The sequence below is a fragment of the Notolepis coatsorum genome, assembly GCF_963971535.1.
Source record: "Notolepis coatsorum genome assembly, chromosome: 9".
Taxonomy (NCBI): Eukaryota; Metazoa; Chordata; class Actinopteri; order Aulopiformes; family Paralepididae; genus Notolepis; species Notolepis coatsorum.
This window is the reverse complement of record NC_140173.1, coordinates 76,891,769-76,913,571: the sequence shown is the minus strand read 5'-3', so window position 1 is coordinate 76,913,571 and position 21,803 is coordinate 76,891,769. Positions and strand designations below refer to the sequence as shown.

Here is a 21,803-nt window from a genome sequence, read left to right as displayed (position 1 = left end):
GGCCAGACGGTCCCTGAGAGCGGACCATTCCCACTCCTGTCATGGAGAATGTGTCGTAGGCGTGTCACCGTCGCTATAGGAGAAGCACAGCGTCGATACCGGGAGAATTCTTTAACTCCCGCTCTGTTCTGCTTCAGACCTCAGCTTTAAATCAAAGTAGGGGGAAAAAAACAAACAAGGAAGTTAACTCCCTACAAGACCTTGAAGAACTTGTAAAGAAATCCGGGTACAGTATCGCGGCTGAAAGGGTATGGGAGGGGGGCGGGCTGGGGTGCTGGGGAGTCAATGCTTTTATAGCCACACTCATGGTGCCAAACAACAAATACAAACTCATATGGATGTTGATCTACAGCCTGTCGGCATTTCCACCCTTTCTCTTTTTTCCAAGGGCTGTGTAAAACAATCAATAGCAAGGGCACATTAAGGTCTGGGTCGTATACTTTATTTATATAAGGCAATGACAAATCCTTATGATGCAATGTGGTTTTTCTTCTCTTTTTTTTGGATCGGCACATATTACAGCACCAAACAAATAAATGTATTGATGGCCGTGAAGGAGGAGGGGGGGGGGGGGGTGACTGACGGAGCAACGAGAAATGACAGAGCGGCGAATCCATCACGGCGACCTTTCAAAAGAAATGCACCCGGTATTTTGTCCAGTTCTCTCTTATTCGGCTTTTCAATTAACGTCCCGGGCCCCCCCCTTCACTCAAGGGCCATAACTCACACAGGGGGATATGGAGGGGAGCTAGTGTGTTTTACATAAAGGGGAGGGGTTGTCATTTTAACCAGATTCAACCCAGGGCCACGCAGGGTCACCAGGCTGTTGTAGGAGCCCAGCGGGGGAACAAGGGGGTCCTACATTATCTGTGTGTGCATCTGTACATATACACTGTATATATATGTTTGTATCCAGAGGTCAAGACACAGATTTTTTATTTTATTTGTATTTATCCTTTATTTATCCAGGAATGTCCCATTGAGATACAAGATCTCTTCTTCCAGGGAGTCCAGGGAGTCCCAGGGATATAATGTGTATAATGTATATACTATACATTATGAAGCACTGTGTGCCAACACAGAACAGACATGAAGTACACGCACACACACCTGCACTCAAATGTAGTGGCATTTTGTCTCTGTGGCATGTCTCTAGTCTGTAAGCTGTGCTGCCATACAGACAGGCAGTCACACACACACACAAACCCTCCAACCATGATGTCACCAGCGACTCTCCCACTGACACTTTATTAGCCTAATGGTGGACTGTAAAGGCAGCGCACAAGCAGAGAGAGACAGACGGTAGTCTCACCCTCGGCTTCCTAAGCAGTCTGCTGCCTACCACACTCCAGAATATCCAGAAGACCAGGTATATTCATCCATATTTCATTAAAAAAAAAAGGACATGTAACTTGATTTGTATTGAAGAATACTTCAGACCACGTAGTCAGACGGACCAAGTAGACGGTTCATCTTCCGTTGTGTCGTCATGCGTCACCGCAACTACACAACACAATGCCCGCACGTTCTGCGATCCAGAACTCCTAAGCGGGAGGGGGGGGGGGGGGGGGCATGAGGAGGAACCAGTTTGGGTCCCCGGGTGGCGGGCCGTCCCATCCAAGGATCCCGTGGTAATAGGATTCCTTTAAGGTTGCAGATGGATGGCAAATCTAGGCGGTTTCATCTACTAAAAGAGGACATAAATCAGCGGCGGAGGAAGCGGGGACGAGGCAGGGGTTATCGCCAGCGTTCCTCCCTCGTGAGAGCTTTGCATTAAAGCATTAGTGAAATTAATTCATCTTTCATAAGAGCTTTGAGCAGTATCTGTGATCTATGATAACAACCAATTTCTCACTACGGAGGCCAGGGAGGAGGAGGAGGAGCCCTGATAGACTACACAAATCTGCTCTTTTTAAATGGGCTAACATTATCTGGAGTGCTGCTCTCCCGAGCATCATCCAGGATTCATATCCCAGCCGGGAAAGAGACATAAATCACACGGGCAAAAACTTTTCTCATCCCTTCTCTCTCTCTCGCTCCCTCTCTCTATCTCCCTCTCTCTCTCTCCCTCTCTATCACTCCTCTCGTGCTCTGTTTAGTGCGTTTCTGTGCTTGTCCTCTTAACACATTAATTGCCAATAACGAGTATACTCGTTATTGGCCGCCATGCGTTGAGTGCCAACAACGAGTAAACTCTGTTTTATGATCGTTATTTCTTTTATTCGCTATTGGCATTCATAATTCATCCAGGAAGCCTCCGGGAGCCAGCTGGACCCTGTCTGATATTGCAACGCCTCAATACCACCGCCTGGTGGATTTCGGGCGAGTTACACTCCACTCTAAACCGGAAGTGGCGCTCGGTGCATCAGGGAAAAAGCTCCGCCAGAGATATCTTGTAACATGGATCAATATACACACCTCGAGTGCATTGGATCGCTTTCGAGACGCAAGAATCAATATGCTTTCGGCGTTTATTGCGTCATACAAACGGAAAATGGATCTAGCAGATCGACGTCAAATAATTGGAATTCTTTTTCTCCAGACGCATCGGCCAGAAGTAAGAGGAATCTAACGTTATTTCCAGCTCGATTGTCCATTTATTTCATTGCAATCTGTCCAATCAACGTATGGTGTCTTACTAAAGAAAGCCGTTAGTAACAATCAAGGAATAATAAACGACCCCCCCCCCCTTTCCTTCACGCATGATGGAGCATAATGTATAGCGATCATATGCATTTGAAATTTTTAATATAGCATGTATAGGGACGAAACGCCAATCGATAATGTATAATACGCGTCTGGGCCTATAGCGCGCGTTCTAGGAATTACTGCTATACAGTCTAAAAACATACTTATATTCTGGACGGTACTAACACGACAATGTATGAATGGAAAATATATAACGTTCCCACATCCGGAACGATAGATACCCGATGTTGAATGGGCCATAGTAATGTCGATATAGCTATAATATTTAAAAAGTTATAGCCCTGCAAAGAAGGTGAGCCACTCCATAGGCTTACAGCGCTGGCAGAGAGTGGTAAAGATGGGCATACTGCATGGCACCCAATGTGTTAAAAACGCACAACAACAGTTTGCCGTAATCATTTTAAATGACTTCACGCCTCAATCAATGTAATTGGTTTTAGATCATCTCCGAAATGGCAAAAGTGGGAAACCCAAGAGCGGGGCGTGTTTCGAGGGGAGAGGGTGTGTTTATATACATGCGCGTGTATGTAGGCACGTGCGTGCACTGTGGGTATGTGTGTGTGTGTGTGTGTGTGTGTGTGTGTGTGTGGGGGTACTCGCATGTGTAGACGGAAACCGGGGGACGTTTGTGAAAGGGCCGCATCCATCTCTTTTGCATATATTTGCAGAGGTGTCCATCGGAGCGCGGTTGACAGATGAGCAGAGAGTGCGAGGATGACACACAGTCAGCCGCTCTCTTTATTACTATATCAGCCTCAGCTCCGCTCCACTCCCAGCCCCCTCGTGATCTGCGCTGGGGTCGTTACTCAGAAAACAAGGTAATACTTTTCACGTGACTCGTTACTTCTCTTAAAAGTAAAAGATTACTTTACTTATTACATCCTGGGGAAGGTAATTTGTCACGCTACTTTTTGACATTACTTTTGTGTTTAACGTATGAGCGTCTGCGGTGGCTTTCGGCTCAGTGGGCCGGGAGGCGGGGTCTGTTGCGCCGGGAGGCGGGGACTGTTGGGCCGGGAGGCGGGGTCTGTTGCGCCAGGGCCAGTTTCTGCCTGCAGCGTACAGGAGAAGAGAGCGGACACTTGGCCCTCGCCCCTCAGCTGTGTCCTTGCCGTGTGTCTCCTCTCCTCCTCTCACAGCCAGTCAGAAACTCAGTCTTGTGACGGCAACCAGGACGAGGACAAAAACAAGCAATAAACTAAACTAGGGCAATGTCTGTTTCTATAGACTGACTAGCAGAGGGGGTGATTATATGGGGGGATAATGACGTATCTTCTCGTCTCTCAGCCAGAGAGCACTCTTGTGTGTGCTCTTGAGACCTCAGCATTATGAATGCAAAAAGAAATCAACCAATAACTAGAAATACCGCCTTGTGGTTGTATGCGCCGGCCAGCAGTCATGTGCTCCGTGTTTGGCAGTTATGTACTGGGGTGGTTAAGGAAGGCCAGCTAGGTGATCAGGTTGGAACCGTACAGTGAGGCAGAGGCAGAGAAGAGTGTGTATATACTAGGGCTGTCCCCGACTAAGGATTTGTATAGTCGACTTTGATTGGCCGAAATTTGCCGATAGTCGACTGGTAGTCGACTATAAAAAGAAATATATATATTTTTTCTTTTTTTTTCATTTGGGCTGTGGGGGTGCTTAATGTCTGAAGGAGTTGAGTGAAGGCTTCTTGTCCTCTATGAAAGCATGCAATTGGTCCACTGATGGTGTGTTCATTAGATGGGTGAAATCCTCTTTCAGTGCCTCTGTGCCCGTTTCTTAGGCAGTTAGTCTCGCTGGTATGTGCACCATTAGCGTTAGCCATGCTTCTAGGCCTCTTTGCTTTTGGAAAGAATGATAAAATAATAAATAATAATAAAATACATTATAATTGACATTTATATATTTTTTTGCATTTGACTAAGAGGTTCGCAGTCCAATACGGCTCCTTTCGATCGATTAGTCGACTATTCGACTAATCGGGGTCAGCCATAGTATACTGTATGTATAAAGTATTACATTCAAGATAAAACTAGACCATGTGTATAGCAACCAAAGAAATCCATGTATGGCAAACTGCTTTCCACTACAGTGACCATGATGTGACTTGGGTTGCTGTTCTATCAACAAAGTAACTTAGCTCATCCAACACCTGCCTTAGTTCAATCAGCTCATCATCTCTCCAGGATGCGTCTAGTTTTTTACCAACGGATTTACAGTTCCGCGTTCGCGTTCTGCGTTCTGATTGGCCACTGACGTTTCTGGTGCGATCTGATTGGCCACTGACGTTTCTGGTCATGTGACATGTGCGCCCAATCGCGTGACGCGCCCATTTCCGGCTCTAACAGCCTGCAAACTACCTAACGCCTAGTTTATCCATGGTTAAGCTTAGGTAACTCTTTCGAAGTTGGTTAAGGTTAGAGTTTGGAATCAGGGCTGGTGTTCTATCGCCCTACTCTAAGACAAACTCTAACCTTAACCAACTTCGAAAGAGTGCCTAAGCTTAACCGGTGATAGAAACAGGCGTCACAGGGTGCTCCAGTAGCACACCATGTTACCGCGCTCGCGCGGGACTCCGTGCTGCGTCACGGATCTGGTTGACTCCGAGTTCGATTCCCGGACTCGCCGTCATTTGCCGAATGTCTCCCCCTGCTCTCTCTCCCGTTTCACCCTACAACTGTCGGTCATGCTTGACCAGAAAAGCGATAAACGCTAAAAAAATAAAGTAAAAAAAAAAAAAAAAAAACAGGCGTCACACGATTGGCGCGACCAGAAATGTCAGTGGCCAATCAGATCGCAGAACGCGAACGCGGAACTGGAAATCCGTTGGTAAAAGTAATCGGGCCTCCAGGATTTCAGGCCTGTCGCTTCACCCATTCATTGCAAGATGGTAGGACTTGAACTTGAAACAACAGGGACAACGATGGAAATAAGTACTGGACTTTTGGTTCTATCCCTGACAAGGCAAATACACATGTTGATCTGTCAATGTTGTTATATGTTTTTGTCAATAAATAAAAAAAATAAAAATAAAACCTCCCTAGTCAAGTGTATTTGGAAAACTATTTATTTTGCTGTTGTTCATTGTCTTTCCCCTTGCCTCAGTGTGTGTGCGTCTGTCTGTGAGCCAATCTGTCTGTGGGTATATCCGTCTGTGGGTCTATCTGTCTGTGGGTCTATCTGTCTGTGGGTCTATCCATCTGTGGGTCTATCCGTCTGTGGGTCTATCCGTCTGTGGGTCAATCTGTCTGTGGGTCAATCTGTCTGTGGGTCAATCTGTCTGTGGGTCTATCTGTCTGTGGGTCTATCCGTCTGTGGGTCTATCCGTCTGTGGGTCAATCTGTCTGTGGGTCTATCTGTCTGTGGGTCTATCTGTCTGTGGGTCTATCTGTCTGGCTGCGAATCTCGCAATCTCGGGCCAAGCGGTCTAATGACCACTGATCGATGTTGGTGACCTCATGACCTTTCCTCTAGCGCCACCATCGGGTCAAACATTCATATCCTACTTGTGAACACGATAACTCAAATAGCTATAATTTGCGTCTGTTCAAAATGTGCAGTCCACATTCATGAAGTGGTAGGATGAACCCAATCAGGCCAAACTTGAAATTCTAGAATTGGTGTATCTCGAATACGTTTAGTTAGAATCTTTTCAAATTTGCGGTGCACATTCATAATAATAATTGTAACTGAGGGGTACAATTCCCTGACTGTATTGATAAGTATGGTATTATTAAACCACTACCGCTTGTACTTTAACTTCTGGCCATCCAGTACATGATATAGATATGATGAACACTTTCCCACCTGATGAAACGAAGTCCACACAAATGTATAAATCGAATATTTTATATAGCAAAGGGTATATACAACATTCACTTAATGACATTTATGATTTGAAATGCACTTGTAAGGCAAATGAGTATTCGTAGGTAAATCAACATTGAATGTCCAATCTCTGGTTACGCAGGGAGCAAGTATACAACCTGGTTCTTTAGGGAACTATAGCGATGGTACTTAAATGATTATAGCTGGATACACTAAGGGGGGGGGTCCCGCTGGTTGTAAGACAGTAGGGGGGGGGGGGTTAGAAGAGCCGCTGGCGGTATCCCATCTGGCCGACGATTTCTTGGGAGAATTCAGAGTGCTGAACACGGTGCCCACAGAACCTCGGTCCACAGATGAATACAGCTGGACCCTCTGGTGGACGGTAGCTGCCGGTCCACAATGAAGAGACGTGAGGCGACCTCACTCGGGGTAGAGCGCCGTCTCACCTGGACTCCTCTCCGGGGGGTAGTTCCAACACTCAGCAGTGTTGGCCGTTATCCATGGCATAATCAAAGCACCCAAAGCATGTAGATAATCCAAGCCGTGGAAGGCTCGCCGTCGTCCGGGTAAAGTAATCCAATGTACAGGTCCACTCGTCCTGGCCCGGAGCTCCTCGGATGCAAGCACCACACGTGGTCTGCCCAGCCTGGTTAAGACTCCAGATAACGTCAGGAACGATGGGGGTACTGCTCACTTTATAACTCTAATCGAACGATGCACCATACATAGACTATTATTAACTTAATAGAAATACGTCCAACTCGACGGTATAGTGCCAAACTATGACAATTCAACTATTAATCCACACGATGTCTCAATGCCTATTCTGAGGCCAAGTAGGCCTTACTGCACCACACGTGCGTCGTGGGTGAGGCTTCGCGTCTGTTACTAGGTTGGAGGGTAAAGGACTAATGGACTAAAAGAAAGTTCTACTTTACTTGCGCCATATATATATGCGCTGTGAACAAATAGTACCATTCGTATTTCGCCAGACGTATTCCTACGCGGAACCGGGCTTGCCACGACATGTTGGTCGGCCCGATTGAACTTGAACCAAGGGGCATGGCTGCTGGCGCCAGGTTCTCGTCCAATGGTAGAATGAAACTATTATGGGCTGTTAGTAGACTAAAGGGATATTCAGTGCATATTGTACAAGGAATATACAGGGGATATCAAACGATATACAAATACTATTAAATATATATCCATAAATAAATATATATATTCGGTTTAATCTGATCCTTCACAACAGCCGCCCCCTAATTAGTCCCACCTAATTAGCTAAGCAGAGACAGATTAACCGCACTGTCTACACCTCAAGGTCCGCTGTAAGGGTCAGTCAACTCACAAAGTCATGGGGTCATGGTCATCATCGATAGTGTCTGGGAGTCTGGGCAGTTCTATTAGCCTCGCCACGGGTCGTGTGTATGTTCGCCCTTGGACGAGCACTTCAGCTGCTCGGACCTTGCCATCGGCACCGGTGATCACTTTGCTTACGCGGCCAGCCGGCCACATAGCTCTGGGTAGTGACTGGTCGACAATCATGACGACTGTTCCTTCTGTCAAATTGTCTCTCTCTTTTACCCACTTCTGGCGGGTCTGTAGAGACGGTAGGTAGTGGAGTAGGAAGCTGTTCCAAAACTTGTCAGCTAGCACTTGACTGTACCTCCACATTCTTCGGCCGTTCGCTTCTTCAGGCCTGTACATTGTCTGGGGTAGCGCGGGGTCCAGCCGCCCCATTAAGAGTGTGTTGGGGGTGACTGGGTCGACATCTGCTACATCACTGGAGACGTAGCCGAGGGGCTTGGAGTTCAATACTCCCTCGATCTCCGTGAGGACTGTCATTAGGACTTCCTCCGCCACAGTCTGGGCCCCAAGCACGGCGTACAGGGCTGTCTTTATAGAACGTACTTCTCGTTCCCAGGTTCCACCGAAGTGGGGTGCGTTCGGGGGATTAAACTGGAAGTCAATCTGGGATGGAGCGAGGTGGGTCTTAAGTTCTGGGCCCATAGCTTGGAAGCTCTCTCTCAGCTCTCTTTCTCCGCCTTTGAAGTTTGTCCCGTGATCGGACAACAATGTAGATGGTTTTCCTTTCCGTGATGTGAATCTTCGGAAGGCCATAAGGAATGAGTCTGTGCTCATGGTCGGAAGGAGTTCGATATGGATCGCTCTGGTGGTCATGCATTTGAATACAATACCCCACCGCTTCTCGGTTCCTCTTCCTCTCTTTATATACAACGGGCCAAAACAGTCCATGCCTGTGGAGTGGAATGGCTTGTCGCCGAGTCGGAGGCGACAGGGAGGTAAGTCAGCCATCCGGGGTATGCTGGGCTGCGCGCGCCACTTTCGGCAGTCTAGACAGGTTCGCTGGAAGCGTCGCACCGCTTCTCTTCCTTGAAGTATCCAATAGCGACGTCTGATCTCCGCGAAGACTCTCTCTGCTCCTGCGTGGTGTACATCCTCGTCGTATTTCTTTATGATCAGCTCTGTGACCTTGTGTCGGCTGTTCAAGACTATCGGGTACTTAATGTCATCCGGTAGATCGGGGGCTCTCCGCAGGCGACCACCCACTCTGATGAGATTATGGGCGTCGCTCTCGGGTGCCAGGTGGAGCAGTCTGCTGTCTGATGGGACGGGCTTTCCTCCCTGTAGACAGTCTAGCTCATCGGGGAACGAGTCTCTCTGGGCTCGTTGTAGTAGAAGAAGTTCTGCTTCTTCGTAGTCAGCTGCTGAGATGTCAGTGGTGGACTGAATCTCTGGGTGGTGCCACAGGAATGTCTTTAGCTGCGCACTCTGTAGGGTAATGTAATCATCTATGTTGGGGTCTGTGGAGGCGACTGTGCTCAGTCCACAGAACATAGGTTTCTTGTTCTCAGCCTCCTCTTTACTTGCTTCCCGTGGGGTGGGCGTAGGCCACTCTTCTTCCGGGAGCTTGAGGAATTCTGGTCCGTCACTGTAGATGTTGCGACGGGTGAGGTCATCCAGGGACATTCCCCGGGTGATGACGTCAGCTGGGTTGTGTTTGGTGCCCACATACCGCCAGCTCGCTGCTTCTGTTAACTCTTGAATCTCGGTGACTCTGACTCCCACGAAGACTTTGTATCTGCATGAATCAGACTTGATCCATGTGAGTACTGTCGTGGAATCTGACCACAAGATTGTTCTGTGCACCGGAATGGTGAGTTCACGTTGGATTAACGTGGCTAGATGCGCTCCTGCTAGGGCTGCGCAGAGCTCTAGACGCGGGATAGATTGTTGCTTTCGTGGGGCTATTCTTGAGCGAGCCAGGATGAAAGCAGTGTGTATCTCTCCTCCCTTCTCTTGGGCACGCAAGTAGGCCACCGATCCATAGGCTACTTCGGAGGCGTCGCTGAAGACGTGTAGATCCATCTTGCATGTCTCTGGCCTCACCGTGGGTGGGAAGTAGCTGCGGCGTATATTGACGCCTGGGAGTGAGCGGAGTTCCGTCTCCCACTCTCTCCATGTGGAGGCAAGGTGTGCGGGTATTGGGTCGTTCCAGCCCTGGTCCTTGTCCCATAGTGCTCGTACAATCATCTTTGCCCTGGTGGTGTAAGGTAGAATACATCCCAACGGGTCATATTGTCTGGCGAGTGTTCTGTACACACTCCGTCTGGTGGTCGGTATCGCCGTCGACCTTCCCCGCTCTGGAGTCAGGGGCTTGTGTCTATAGTGGAGCGAGTCTGTTTTGAAGCGCCAGACTAGTCCTAGTGTCATTTCTTGGGCTTCTCCTGGGATGGTCGCCATCCAGGTCTCGCTGCTGGCAGCCTTGTCCGCGGGGGAGAGGCTGCGCAATACGTGCGGGTCACTGCTGGCCCACTGCCTGAGATCAAAGCCGCCTTTGATCAGGGAGGCGCGTAGCTTGATTAGGAGAGCCTCGGCTTCTTCTTGAGTCGAAACGCTTTGTAAACAGTTATCCACGTAGAAACTGTTCTTCACACTGTGTCGGACCTCTTCATCTGCTGCTGGGTCCTCTGCGACCTCCGGGTTGAGGTTGCGCAATACTGGGGGGTCGCTGCTGGCCCGCTGCCGGAGATCAAAGCCGTCTTTGATCAGGGAGGCGCGGAGCAGCGCACGACGTCGCCAGTAAATTTTCTTCTCGACATGCTGCAGGAGTGTGGTGTCTCCTTCTGTCGCTCTGGAGTGGAGGCAGCTAGTGGCTGCTGTTCGGTTGAGAGATTTAGCGAGGGGGCCTTGTAGTGTCCACCCTAGGCGGGTCTCGACTGCTGCAGGACAGCCTCGGGGTCCTGTATGGACCCGGTCAATCGGGACGATGAGGTCTGCATGGTCGGAGCCTATCAGCAGGGTCGGGGTGGCGCCGTCTATGAGCGGGATAGGTAGTTGACGCAGGTGCACATATTTATCCATCAGTTTGGCGATGGGGTAGGTGTACTGCGATAGTCCTATTTCTTGGCTGGTGAAAGCATTTGTAATCCTATACCGTCGCTCTGGCTGCCCGCTTGCTGCGATAGTGAAGGAGACATTCTCGCCTTTTATCGTCTTTAAATCTCTTCTTATTGTTTGAATCGTCATTTGGTTCTCGCTCCCCCGCAGTCCCAGCTGGGCCGCAGCGGACGCGAGCAGAAGGGTCTTCTCTGACCCGTCATCAAGGACGGCGTAAGTGTCCATGACTTTATCTTGGTAGCTCAATGTCACACGGACTACCTTTAAGAGCACTTGGGCGCCGCTGCTGCTGGCGGGGTCAATGTACATGACACTTGCCCTGGTGCCGCTCGATGGTGCAGGTGCAGGCCTTCTTCTGTTACTGTCGTGTAGTATATCTAGATGGGCTCCGTCACACCGACTGCACCTTTTCTTTAGGCGGCATTCGGCTGCCATGTGACTGCGCGCACATCGGTAACAGCGCCTGTTGGACTTTATCCATTGACTCACTTCTTCTGCATTCATCTTTGTGAACAGGTCACATTGTGACAGCCAGTGTTCCTTCTCACAGTAGGGGCACACCATCTTCCACTTCTCTTTTCTCGAGGGGGTACTGTGGCTCTTACTGCTCGGTACTGACTCTGATTGGTGCATGACAGTCACCGATCTTCTTCCATCGTTTATTCTCCTGGGTCCCTCTCTGGAGCTTGGCGTGCTCCGCACGAATGTATCCAGTCGTAAGCTGCTGACTTCTCTCGCCAGGAAGTCGGCTAGATCGAGGAGGGATGGTTCGGGACCGTTAGGATCACGGTGGTCTCTCTGCCGCCTAAAACGCTCTTGTCTTGCGGGTGGCAGCTTCTCTAGAATCCTCTCGACGTTAGAGTTGGCGTATAGCTCATGCATGCCCTTTTCCCGTTGCGCTCCCAGCATCCCTACCAGGGACTGCACTTTGATTGACAGGTCGTCTAATGAGCGATTGTCTGTTGCTGGGGGTAGGCGATCAATATGCCTTATCTCTTGGATTACGTAATCCCATATACGTCCATATCTCTGGTCCAGCGCTGCTAGAGCCGCGGTGTATGGGGTCGTAGAGGTGGCATAGGCTAGCGCTATATTGTGCGCTCGCGGTACTTTCAGGTGCTTCAGTAATATTGCATACTTGTGACGTTCATCAACGACGTCCACCATCATTGTCTCTAAGCACATCCGGAGCTCCGTGTACTGTGCTCGATTCTCATAGGTGAAGTCTGGAAACGTCGGCGTGGCAATGTATGACGCCGTGGATGGCTGATACATCGGCGAGCGTTGGGGGAGAGACCTCCTAGGCGAGTCTCCTCTTGCGCCTCTCTGTGGGCTGGTACCGACAGGGTACCATGGCCCGCTGGTCCAGGTGCTATTCCTCGGGGCTGGTCGTGCTCACCCGTGAATAGAGTCGGGGGTCTGTAGCGCAGCGCCGCGGGGGTATAGCCTGGGCTGTACTGGACCTCCTGGTCCGGTGGAGTACTGTGCTGTCGTCGGGCTTGGTTCTCCTCCTCTCCCTCTTCTTCTTCTATCAGGTCCTCTAGATCCTGTAGTCGTTTATTTAGCTTCTCCGCAGTATATGCCGCTCCTTCCTTGTAGCTGGGTCTCGCTTGGACCGGTCTGGGAAGGGGGTCTGCGGGGGGTATAGGCTTGGTCTGTTGGTCAAGTTCAGGGTCGCTTGCTCGGTTAGGAGACGCTGCCCTTGACTGTTGTCTCGACGAGTTCCTTGAACCCCTGGCGGAGGGAGAGGGTGTTGCCTTGAGGATCAGCTGCTCCATTAGTTGCGCTTGTAACTTGTCGCGCTCGGCTTCGCGCTTGGTGAGATCTGCTTCTCTTTGGGCACCGGCAGCGGCACGCTGTGCGTCGGCCCGGTCTCTTGCCATATTCTCTTCCGTCTGAAGGCGTCTCATCTCCAGGCGTATGCGCTCTTCTTCGCTCCGTTGCTGCGCTTGGAGTTGTTCGCGCTCGATAAGCATCTGTGCTTGGAGTCGATCGCGTTCGCCCTGAAGTCGATCGCGTTCACCCTGAAGTCGATCGCGTTCGGTAGAGGCTGTCAGGCTGACGAGGAACGCCTGTTGTAGCATCCTCTCCGCTTCGCTGGGGGAAGACGGTTGTAGAGGTGAGCCGCTCCTGGGTGAGCCGCTCGTTGGGGAGTCCTGGAGCTCTATTTCCTCGGCGCTCTCCTCCTCTTCTTCCGTGCAGAGTTCTCTCTCTGTAGGGTTGTCTTCCTCCCGGGGCTGGTCGGGGACTACTTCTTCGGTATTGGCGGGGGGTAAAGGCATGTCAGCTCCCTCCTGGTCCCCACCGTGAGCTTGGTCAGTTACATTAGAACCCACTAGGGCCTCTGTGGTCGGGGAAACCTGGTCGTTAAGGTCAGACATAATTTTACTTTCTACTTTTACCGCGTTTACCGTTTGTCGAAGGCTAGGTAGTTGACTGACAGCGTAGTCCTCTAAGTACTGAGGTGGCTGTCGTCTGCGCTGCGGGCGTTCTACGTTAGGAGGACCGTTTCGTGGAGTGTTCATCATAGGCCATTTCAATATTAATAACACTATATTAATATTACACTAGTTACCATCCGGCTCGAAGGACCAATTGTAACTGAGGGGTACAATTCCCTGACTGTATTGATAAGTATGGTATTATTAAACCACTACCGCTTGTACTTTAACTTCTGGCCATCCAGTACATGATATAGATATGATGAACACTTTCCCACCTGATGAAACGAAGTCCACACAAATGTATAAATCGAATATTTTATATAGCAAAGGGTATATACAACATTCACTTAATGACATTTATGATTTGAAATGCACTTGTAAGGCAAATGAGTATTCGTAGGTAAATCAACATTGAATGTCCAATCTCTGGTTACGCAGGGAGCAAGTATACAACCTGGTTCTTTAGGGAACTATAGCGATGGTACTTAAATGATTATAGCTGGATACACTAAGGGGGGGGGGGTCCCGCTGGTTGTAAGACAGTAGGGGGGGGGGGGTTAGAAGAGCCGCTGGCGGTATCCCATCTGGCCGACGATTTCTTGGGAGAATTCAGAGTGCTGAACACGGTGCCCACAGAACCTCGGTCCACAGATGAATACAGCTGGACCCTCTGGTGGACGGTAGCTGCCGGTCCACAACGAAGAGACGTGAGGCGACCTCACTCGGGGTAGAGCGCCGTCTCACCTGGACTCCTCTCCGGGGGGTAGTTCCAACACTCAGCAGTGTTGGCCGTTATCCATGGCATAATCAAAGCACCCAAAGCATGTAGATAATCCAAGCCGTGGAAGGCTCGCCGTCGTCCGGGTAAAGTAATCCAATTTATACAACGGCATGCAAATTTCTCGATTCTGATTGGCTGAAACAGTCATTTTACACGTCTTTATTGGCAACAATCCACGCTGCTGGCCCAGGACCCGCCCACAACCGACCCACATCACATCACTCCGCCGGATCACAAGAAGGTGGCCAATAATATTTACAAATGGATATGTTAATGGCGACTAAACGACTAAATATGAAGCGATTCTGTCAAGGGGAATGTGTTAGCCCTTTAAACAATGTTGGATGATGTAATTGATGGGTCTTGAGGCAATCTAGAACAAAAGAAAAATCGCGGTTTGATTGATAGATTAATTGATTGATTTAAATTTCTACTTCCTTCTTGCTACTGACTGCAGCGTTCTCTCTCACTGTCCGACGCTGGCGTACCCACAAACACACACACACACATACACACACACACACACACACACACACATACACACACACACACACACACACACTGTGACACACACACACACACACACACACGCACACACACACACACACACTCCTGTCTGCAACAGCGGGGGAGTCAGACTGAGAGAGAAGCAGCGCTGTTTTAAGTGAGCATGGTCTATTGAATTGATTGATTGGTTGATTGCTAATTTTATTACTGTACCCCTGGTTTCAACAATTGTGTGTATTGAGCCGTACTGTATTGTACCCATTCTGCATCTGGTAATAAAATTTTCAATCAATCATTCCAATAATACACAGTTGGATGTGTTAGTTGGTTGGATGCACTTCAAGCTGCTTCCACATGAGGCAACTTCTCTCAATCATTCCAATAATACACAGTTGGATGTGTTAGTTTGGTTGGATGCACTTCAAGCTGCTTCCACATGGAGTTGTGGGAACTACTTTTTCTGGCGGATGGTTTTTTCAATAAATCTTCGATTAATGTGTGTTTATTGTATAGAAATAAGGTTGGATGAATCTGGCAGTTGTATAAAAGCTTTACACCACGTGCAGTCGTGATTTGTGACCAATAAACCATGCCTAGGGGGGTCTAACGACCCTCGGCTGCGCCTCGGGCCTAACAACCACCCCTAGGCATGGTTTATTGGTCACAAACCACTCCTGCGTGTGATGTAATGCTTAAGTACAGGTCCACTCGTCCTGGCCCGGAGCTCCTCGGATGCAAGCACCACACGTGGTCTGCCCAGCCTGGTTAAGACTCCAGATAACGTCAGGAACGATGGGGGTACTGCTCACTTTATAACTCTAACCGAACGATGCACCATACATAATAGACTATTATTAACTTAATAGAAATACGTCCAACTCGACGGTATAGTGCCAAACTATGACAATTCAACTATTAATCCACACGATGTCTCAATGCCTATTCTGAGGCCAAGTAGGCCTTACTGCACCACACGTGCGTCGTGGGTGAGGCTTCGCGTCTGTTACTAGGTTGGAGGGTAAAGGACTAATGGACTAAAAGAAAGTTCTACTTTACTTGCGCCATATATATATGCGCTGTGAACAAATAGTACCATTCGTATTTCGCCAGACGTATTCCTACGCGGAACCGGGCTTGCCACGACATGTTGGTCGGCACGATTGAACTTGAACTAAGGGGCATGGCTGCTGGCGCCAGGTTCTTGTCCAATGGTAGAATGAAACTATTATGGGCTGTTAGTAGACTAAAGGGATATTCAGTGCATATTGTACAAGGAATATACAGGGGATATCAAACGATATACAAATACTATTAAATATATATCCATAAATAAATATATATATTCGGTTTAATCTGATCCTTCACAACAATAATAATACATCAATTTTGTATAGCGCTTTTCCAAATGCTCAAAGACACTTTACAGAGCAAAATAAACAATACAGTTTTAGTAGAAAGAATTTAAATAAAAAAAGAATTATATAAAAGGTGAGAGAGGAAGGAGTTCAAGGATTGAAGGCAAGGGTAAAAAGGTGGGTTTTTAGGACTTTTTTAAATTATGAGAGGGTGTCTGCATGACGGATATGGTTGGGCAGGGAGTTCCAGAGGGTGGGGACAGCTGCAGCGAAGGCCCTGTCGCCCCAGGTCCGGAGCTTAGTACTGATGGGTTGGAGGAGGTTAGCATCTGCGGACCTGAGGCAGCGGGTAGGCGTGTGGTGGGGAAGGAGGTCAGAGAGGTAGGAGGAGGCCAAGTGTTTGAGGGCTTTGAAGGTGATGAGTAGAATTTTGAACTGAATCCTGTATATGATGGGGAGCCAGTGGAGATCGTGGAGGATGGGAGTGATGTGGTCGGAGCGGTGGTTGGAGGTGAGCATGCGAGCAGCAGAGTTTTGGACGTATTGTAGTTTGTTGAGGATTTTGGTGGATGTGCCATACAGAACGCTGTTGCAATAGTCCAGTCGGGAAGTGATGAGTGCATGGGTCAGTGTTTCAGCAGACGGGCAATGTTCCTGAGGTGGAAGAAGGCGTTTTTTGTGATCTGGTTTACATGCATGAGGAAGGAAAGGGTGGGGTCAAGAATGATACCTAGGTTGCGGACGTGGGTTGAGGGGGTGGCAATGGAGCCGTCGATGTTGACTGAAAAATCCTGGGTGGGGCGGGTCAGGGAATTTGGGCCAATGATGAGTAGTTCAGAGTAGTTCACAGTTGAGTTTAAGAACGTTTTTTTGCATCCAGATTTTTATGTCAGAAAGGCAGGTGATGAGGGTGGAGTGGGTGGCGGCAGTGATGGTCTTGGTGGAAAGGTAGAGCTGTGTGTCGTCAGCATAGCAGTGGAATCGAAGGCCATGTTTGCAGATGATCTGTCCAAGTGGGAGAATGAAGAGCATAAACAGCAGGGGACCAAGTACTGAACCCTGGGGGACACCGTGGAAGACTGGGGCAATGGGGGATTTGGAGTTGTTGGTGTAGATTAATTGGTGCCTGTCAGAGAGATATGATTCGATCCAGGAGAGGGCAGTGCCAGTGATCCCAACGGTGGACTGGAGGTGAGATATGAGGATGGAGTGGGTGATGGTGTCGAAGGCGGTGCTGAGGTCAAGGAGGATGAGGATGGAGAGGGAACCAGAGTCAGCAGATAGCAGAATGTCATTGGTGACCTTTAAAGGGGACATGCATTGCCATTCCTAGCACTATTTGGGCAACTTTACACAATTCCTGTGAGTCTATTGAAGACATCTGTAAGCTTTTATTTAAAAAAAATTCATTGTTTTATATTTCTAATTAGTTATGCAAATCAGTGCTATATTAACACTTTGATCGCCGGGGTTAAATTCATAATTTACCATCCCTCGCCAGCCCTATTTAACATGGAGAAGTTCCCCTTCTTTGCAGGGCTATAACTTTTTAAATTGTATTGCTAAATTGACATTACCATGGCCCATTCAAAGTCCTATATCTATTGTTCAGGGTGTAGCAACGTTATACTTTTTCATTCACATATTCATACTAAAATACGGTCTAAAGCAGGGGTGGGCAACTTTGTATATGGTGAGGGCCACAAAATGTCCACAATCAATCTGGGGGGCCGCATTGTTTATCGGCAGTCCCGCCAGTAGTACCCCATCACTCAAATAGCCCTAATAGTCACAAGGTATATAAACAATTATAATTTGTTGTAACTTTGTTTTTATTCCATTTCAAATGCATTTAGTAATGCAATTTCAACTTTATGAATTTATAAACAGCTGAATTTAAAAGTATTGCTGTGTAACCCCAAATATATACAAAAATGATCAATTATAATTAAGGCTTCTAATAAAATAAATTTATGAACTTAAAGCCCACTGCTCAACAAACACAAAGCAGCATTCCTGCTGCATTTCACAGTAAATCAAAAGTGCAATAATAAATGATTTTGTTAAATGTATAAACTTTTATCCTGCTACTAAACAAAACATTATAACACTGAAATGCATGTTATGGATATGAAGCACTCAGGAATGTTTTGTTTAGTAGCAGGATAAAAGTGTATACATTTAACAAAATCATTTATTATTGCACTTTTGATTTACTGTTGTAGTGAAATGCAGCAGGAATGCTGCTTTGTCTTTGTGTTATTAGTGTTATCTGAACACTACAAAAGTAAACAAGTAAAGTGCAAGTAAAGTAAAGTGCAATACTACATGCCTCCCATTGACCCTTTATCAAACTGGCATGACATTCACCCTCGCCCCACAGTGGGTCAATAATGGTTATAATAATAATAATAATAATAATAATAATAATAATAATAATAATAATAATAATAATAATAATAATAATAATAATAATAATGGTCCCCTCTCTACACCTCTCCATCATCTCCCCCCCCCTCTCTACACCTCTTCATCATCTCTTCCCCCCTCTCTACACCTCTTCATCATCTCCTTCCCCCCCCCCCCCTCTACACCTCTTCATCATCTCCTCCCCCCCTGTCTTTAATGAGACACTTGTGGTCTCTCTTGTTGGCGCACAATAGCAGGAATGTCAACTTCAATGTTTGTGCATGCAATCTGCATCAGATGAAATAATGTTTCATCCGACAGCCTGTTTCTCTCCTTTGACTTGATGTGCTTCATGTTTGAGAAATTGCTCTCGCATATGTATGTGCTCCCAAACATACTGGCCATAGAGAGGGCAAAGTCCCTGAGGAGTGGGAAGCGGGGCTCAGGTAGCAGTTTCCAAAATGAAATTCCCCTCTCATTTCTCTTTGCTTGAAAAAAAGGATCTGACTGTAGCTCGCACAGTTCAAGCTGCAACGGTGGGGGCTGCTCTGACACCGTAGCGGTGAGGGGGCCGGCAAACAGCGCTATCCGTGACTGCATGCCGTTGAAATCTTCAAACCGATCATTGAATTGCATTTCCAGTGTTTCAATGTCGCTCCTGTACTTTCCGACGGCTCAGCCATCGGATTTCTGTGTGTAGCTGCAAGTCGCCATAATCAGTGTCCATCTCTTCCAAAAAGGAGACAAACTTTCTATGGTTTAGTGACCTGTTGCCTCCACGAATTAGATTGGTAACCTTGGTAACCAAATCCATAACATGGCTGTATAGTCAAGCTTCTTGGCACAGAGAGCCTCCTATATCAGATAAAAAAAAAGAAAAACGATTTAATGACTCTCGCATATAATTTGACTACACTCGATTCGCATTGGTCATTATTAGTGACCCACAATAGATGGAAATTATGTTAGCGAACTTACCTGATGTATAATGCAGTGCAGCATTGGACACTCAACGCCACTCTGCCTTAGAAGCCCAGCAAATCCTGTGCGTTTTCCTTTCATTGCCGGTGCTCCATCGGTAACAACAGCCGACAGTTTATCAAAACCCCCATATTGCTGCACGGCACTTTCAACAGCGTTTCATATGTCCACACTAGGGCTGACCCCTATTAATCAAATAGTCGACTAATCGATCGAAAGGAGCCATAGTCGACTGCCAACTCTTCTTAGTCGAATACAATACAAAAAAAAATTAAAAATAAATAAAAAATAAAAAAATATAAAAATATATTTTTTTTTTTTTTTTTTTTTTTTTATATATATTGGCCTGGGGCCGCATGAAACGTCGGTGAGGGCCGCATGCGGCCCGCGGGCCGCCAGTTGCCCCTCCCTGGTCTAAAGTATAAGTATGTTTTTATCGTTTTCTCCAGAACGTGATTTATAGCCCTAAATGCATTATATTGATGATTGTATACAGTTTGATAGCAATCGGCGCGAGATAAAAAATGTCAACTGCACGTACTTCTAGAAGTTACTACGTATGATCTGATGTTGACCGGATGGGCGGGGGGTCGTTTATAATTCCGTGGGCAACGTTATATCATTCATCTAGTGTGGGTGATATGATCATTAGAGCAGTTAGTATAGAAGACATTAAAAAATAACGCTGAAACTCACCGTAGCTTCCTCTCGCCGTTGGGAGATGAGCGTGGAACATAATTTTTTCTATTATGGGATGTAGAAATACCCGATCCATTTCCAGGTTGTATAATAGTATATACGTCCAAATCATGTTGTTTATCGAGTTATTGGCAACGGATCGCTATCCATTGTGTCGAGATCGAGTCCCGGGACCTATAGCGAGTGATCGGACCAAATTGAAATGAGCACCAGCTTCCACTTCCTGTTTCTTCCCTGGGCGATCAGACCGATCGGCCACCAGATGGCGCTCTTGAACCGTTAGAGAGTTGATAGGGGCTCACCAGTACATCTTGTGTCTCCGGGGGAGAAATATGATTTCGATCACAGATTTTTGAAATATTGATATCAAAGACGCTGTCCAGCGTCAACGGCAGAATGAGCATGGCGGGGAATGACGTGTTTCAGCGTCAACAGCGATTAAAGGGTTAACGTCACAGAAACCGTCAAATCAGAACAGTTGAGTGAGGGAGGATCTCATGAACTCGAGACTAGACTGATGAGTCAATATGGTAATTAGAGACACAGACTAGGGCTGGGCGATATGGCCAAAAACGTTATCGCGATAAAATTATAAAATTATTTTCATATAACTCGATATCGATAATTATCGTCGATATAATGTCTGTCAAGTTTAATTAACTTCTTATGCCCGGCGCCGATGGACGGGCTATTAATAGACTTGTTTTGCTGCTGCGAATGTCTCGAGTTGATGTCGTCATCAGTCCGCGCACGTTAGCAGTTAGCTAGAGCAAGCGGTGTATCCCATGACAATGTACTAAATATGACCCTAAAATACTCTGTTCCGCCCCAATACATTGCAACAACGTCCACCGTATACCCCACACTACTATAACCGTTACCCTCAGAATTCAAAACACACACCAACTCGGCAGGTAAACTATAAAATAGCGCCGTGCAAGCTAATTATCCTAGCCAGCCTCGTTTCCAAGCGGTGTATCCCATGACAATGTACTAAATATGACCATAAAATACTCTGTTCCGCCCCAATACATTGCAACGACGTCCACCGTATACCCCACACTACTATAACAGTTACCCTCAGAATTCAAAACACAGACCAACTCGGCAGGTAAACTATAAAATAGCGCTGTGCAAGCTAATTATCCTAGCCAGCCTTGTTTCCAAGCGGTGTATCCCATGACAATGTACTAAATATGACCATAAAATACTCTGTTCCGCCCCAATACATTGCAACGACGTCCACCATATACCCCACACTACTATAACCGTTACCCTCAGAATTCAAAACACACACCAACTCGGCAGGTAAACTATAAAATAGCGCCGTGCAAGCTAATTATCCTAGCCAGCCTTGTTTACTACTTGAGTCATACCTCTCTATGTCTCCTTCCGCTGTCGGCCATCTCCTTCACTGATTGGTTGTTAGTGCATGTGCTCATATCCAAGCTTGGAAAATCGATATATCGAAACTTTGCGACCACGTTTCATGTTTATTTCGAGGAAATAATTTATTGCGATAGTTATCGCTATCGTTTTATCGCCCAGCCCTAACACAGACCCATTGATACTAACCTGTATTACTATAAAACCATGCTAAACACAGAAAAAAGGCATTTATAATGCATGTCCCCTTTAACACTTTCAATGCCAACGACGAGATATAGCTTTTTTTTAATTAGCGAT

The 21,803-nt window shown here is 47.3% G+C and overlaps 1 protein-coding gene across 1 annotated transcript in view; it reads right to left on the bottom strand.

The window, feature by feature from the left end:
* inpp5a (inositol polyphosphate-5-phosphatase A) overlaps nucleotides 1-21,803 on the bottom strand; it is a 359,903-nt gene that overhangs the window by 123,666 nt on the left and 214,434 nt on the right. The window contains 1 exon segment of the mRNA XM_084321922.1: nucleotides 17,087-17,330. Coding sequence (XP_084178048.1) covers nucleotides 17,087-17,330 — 244 coding nt within the window.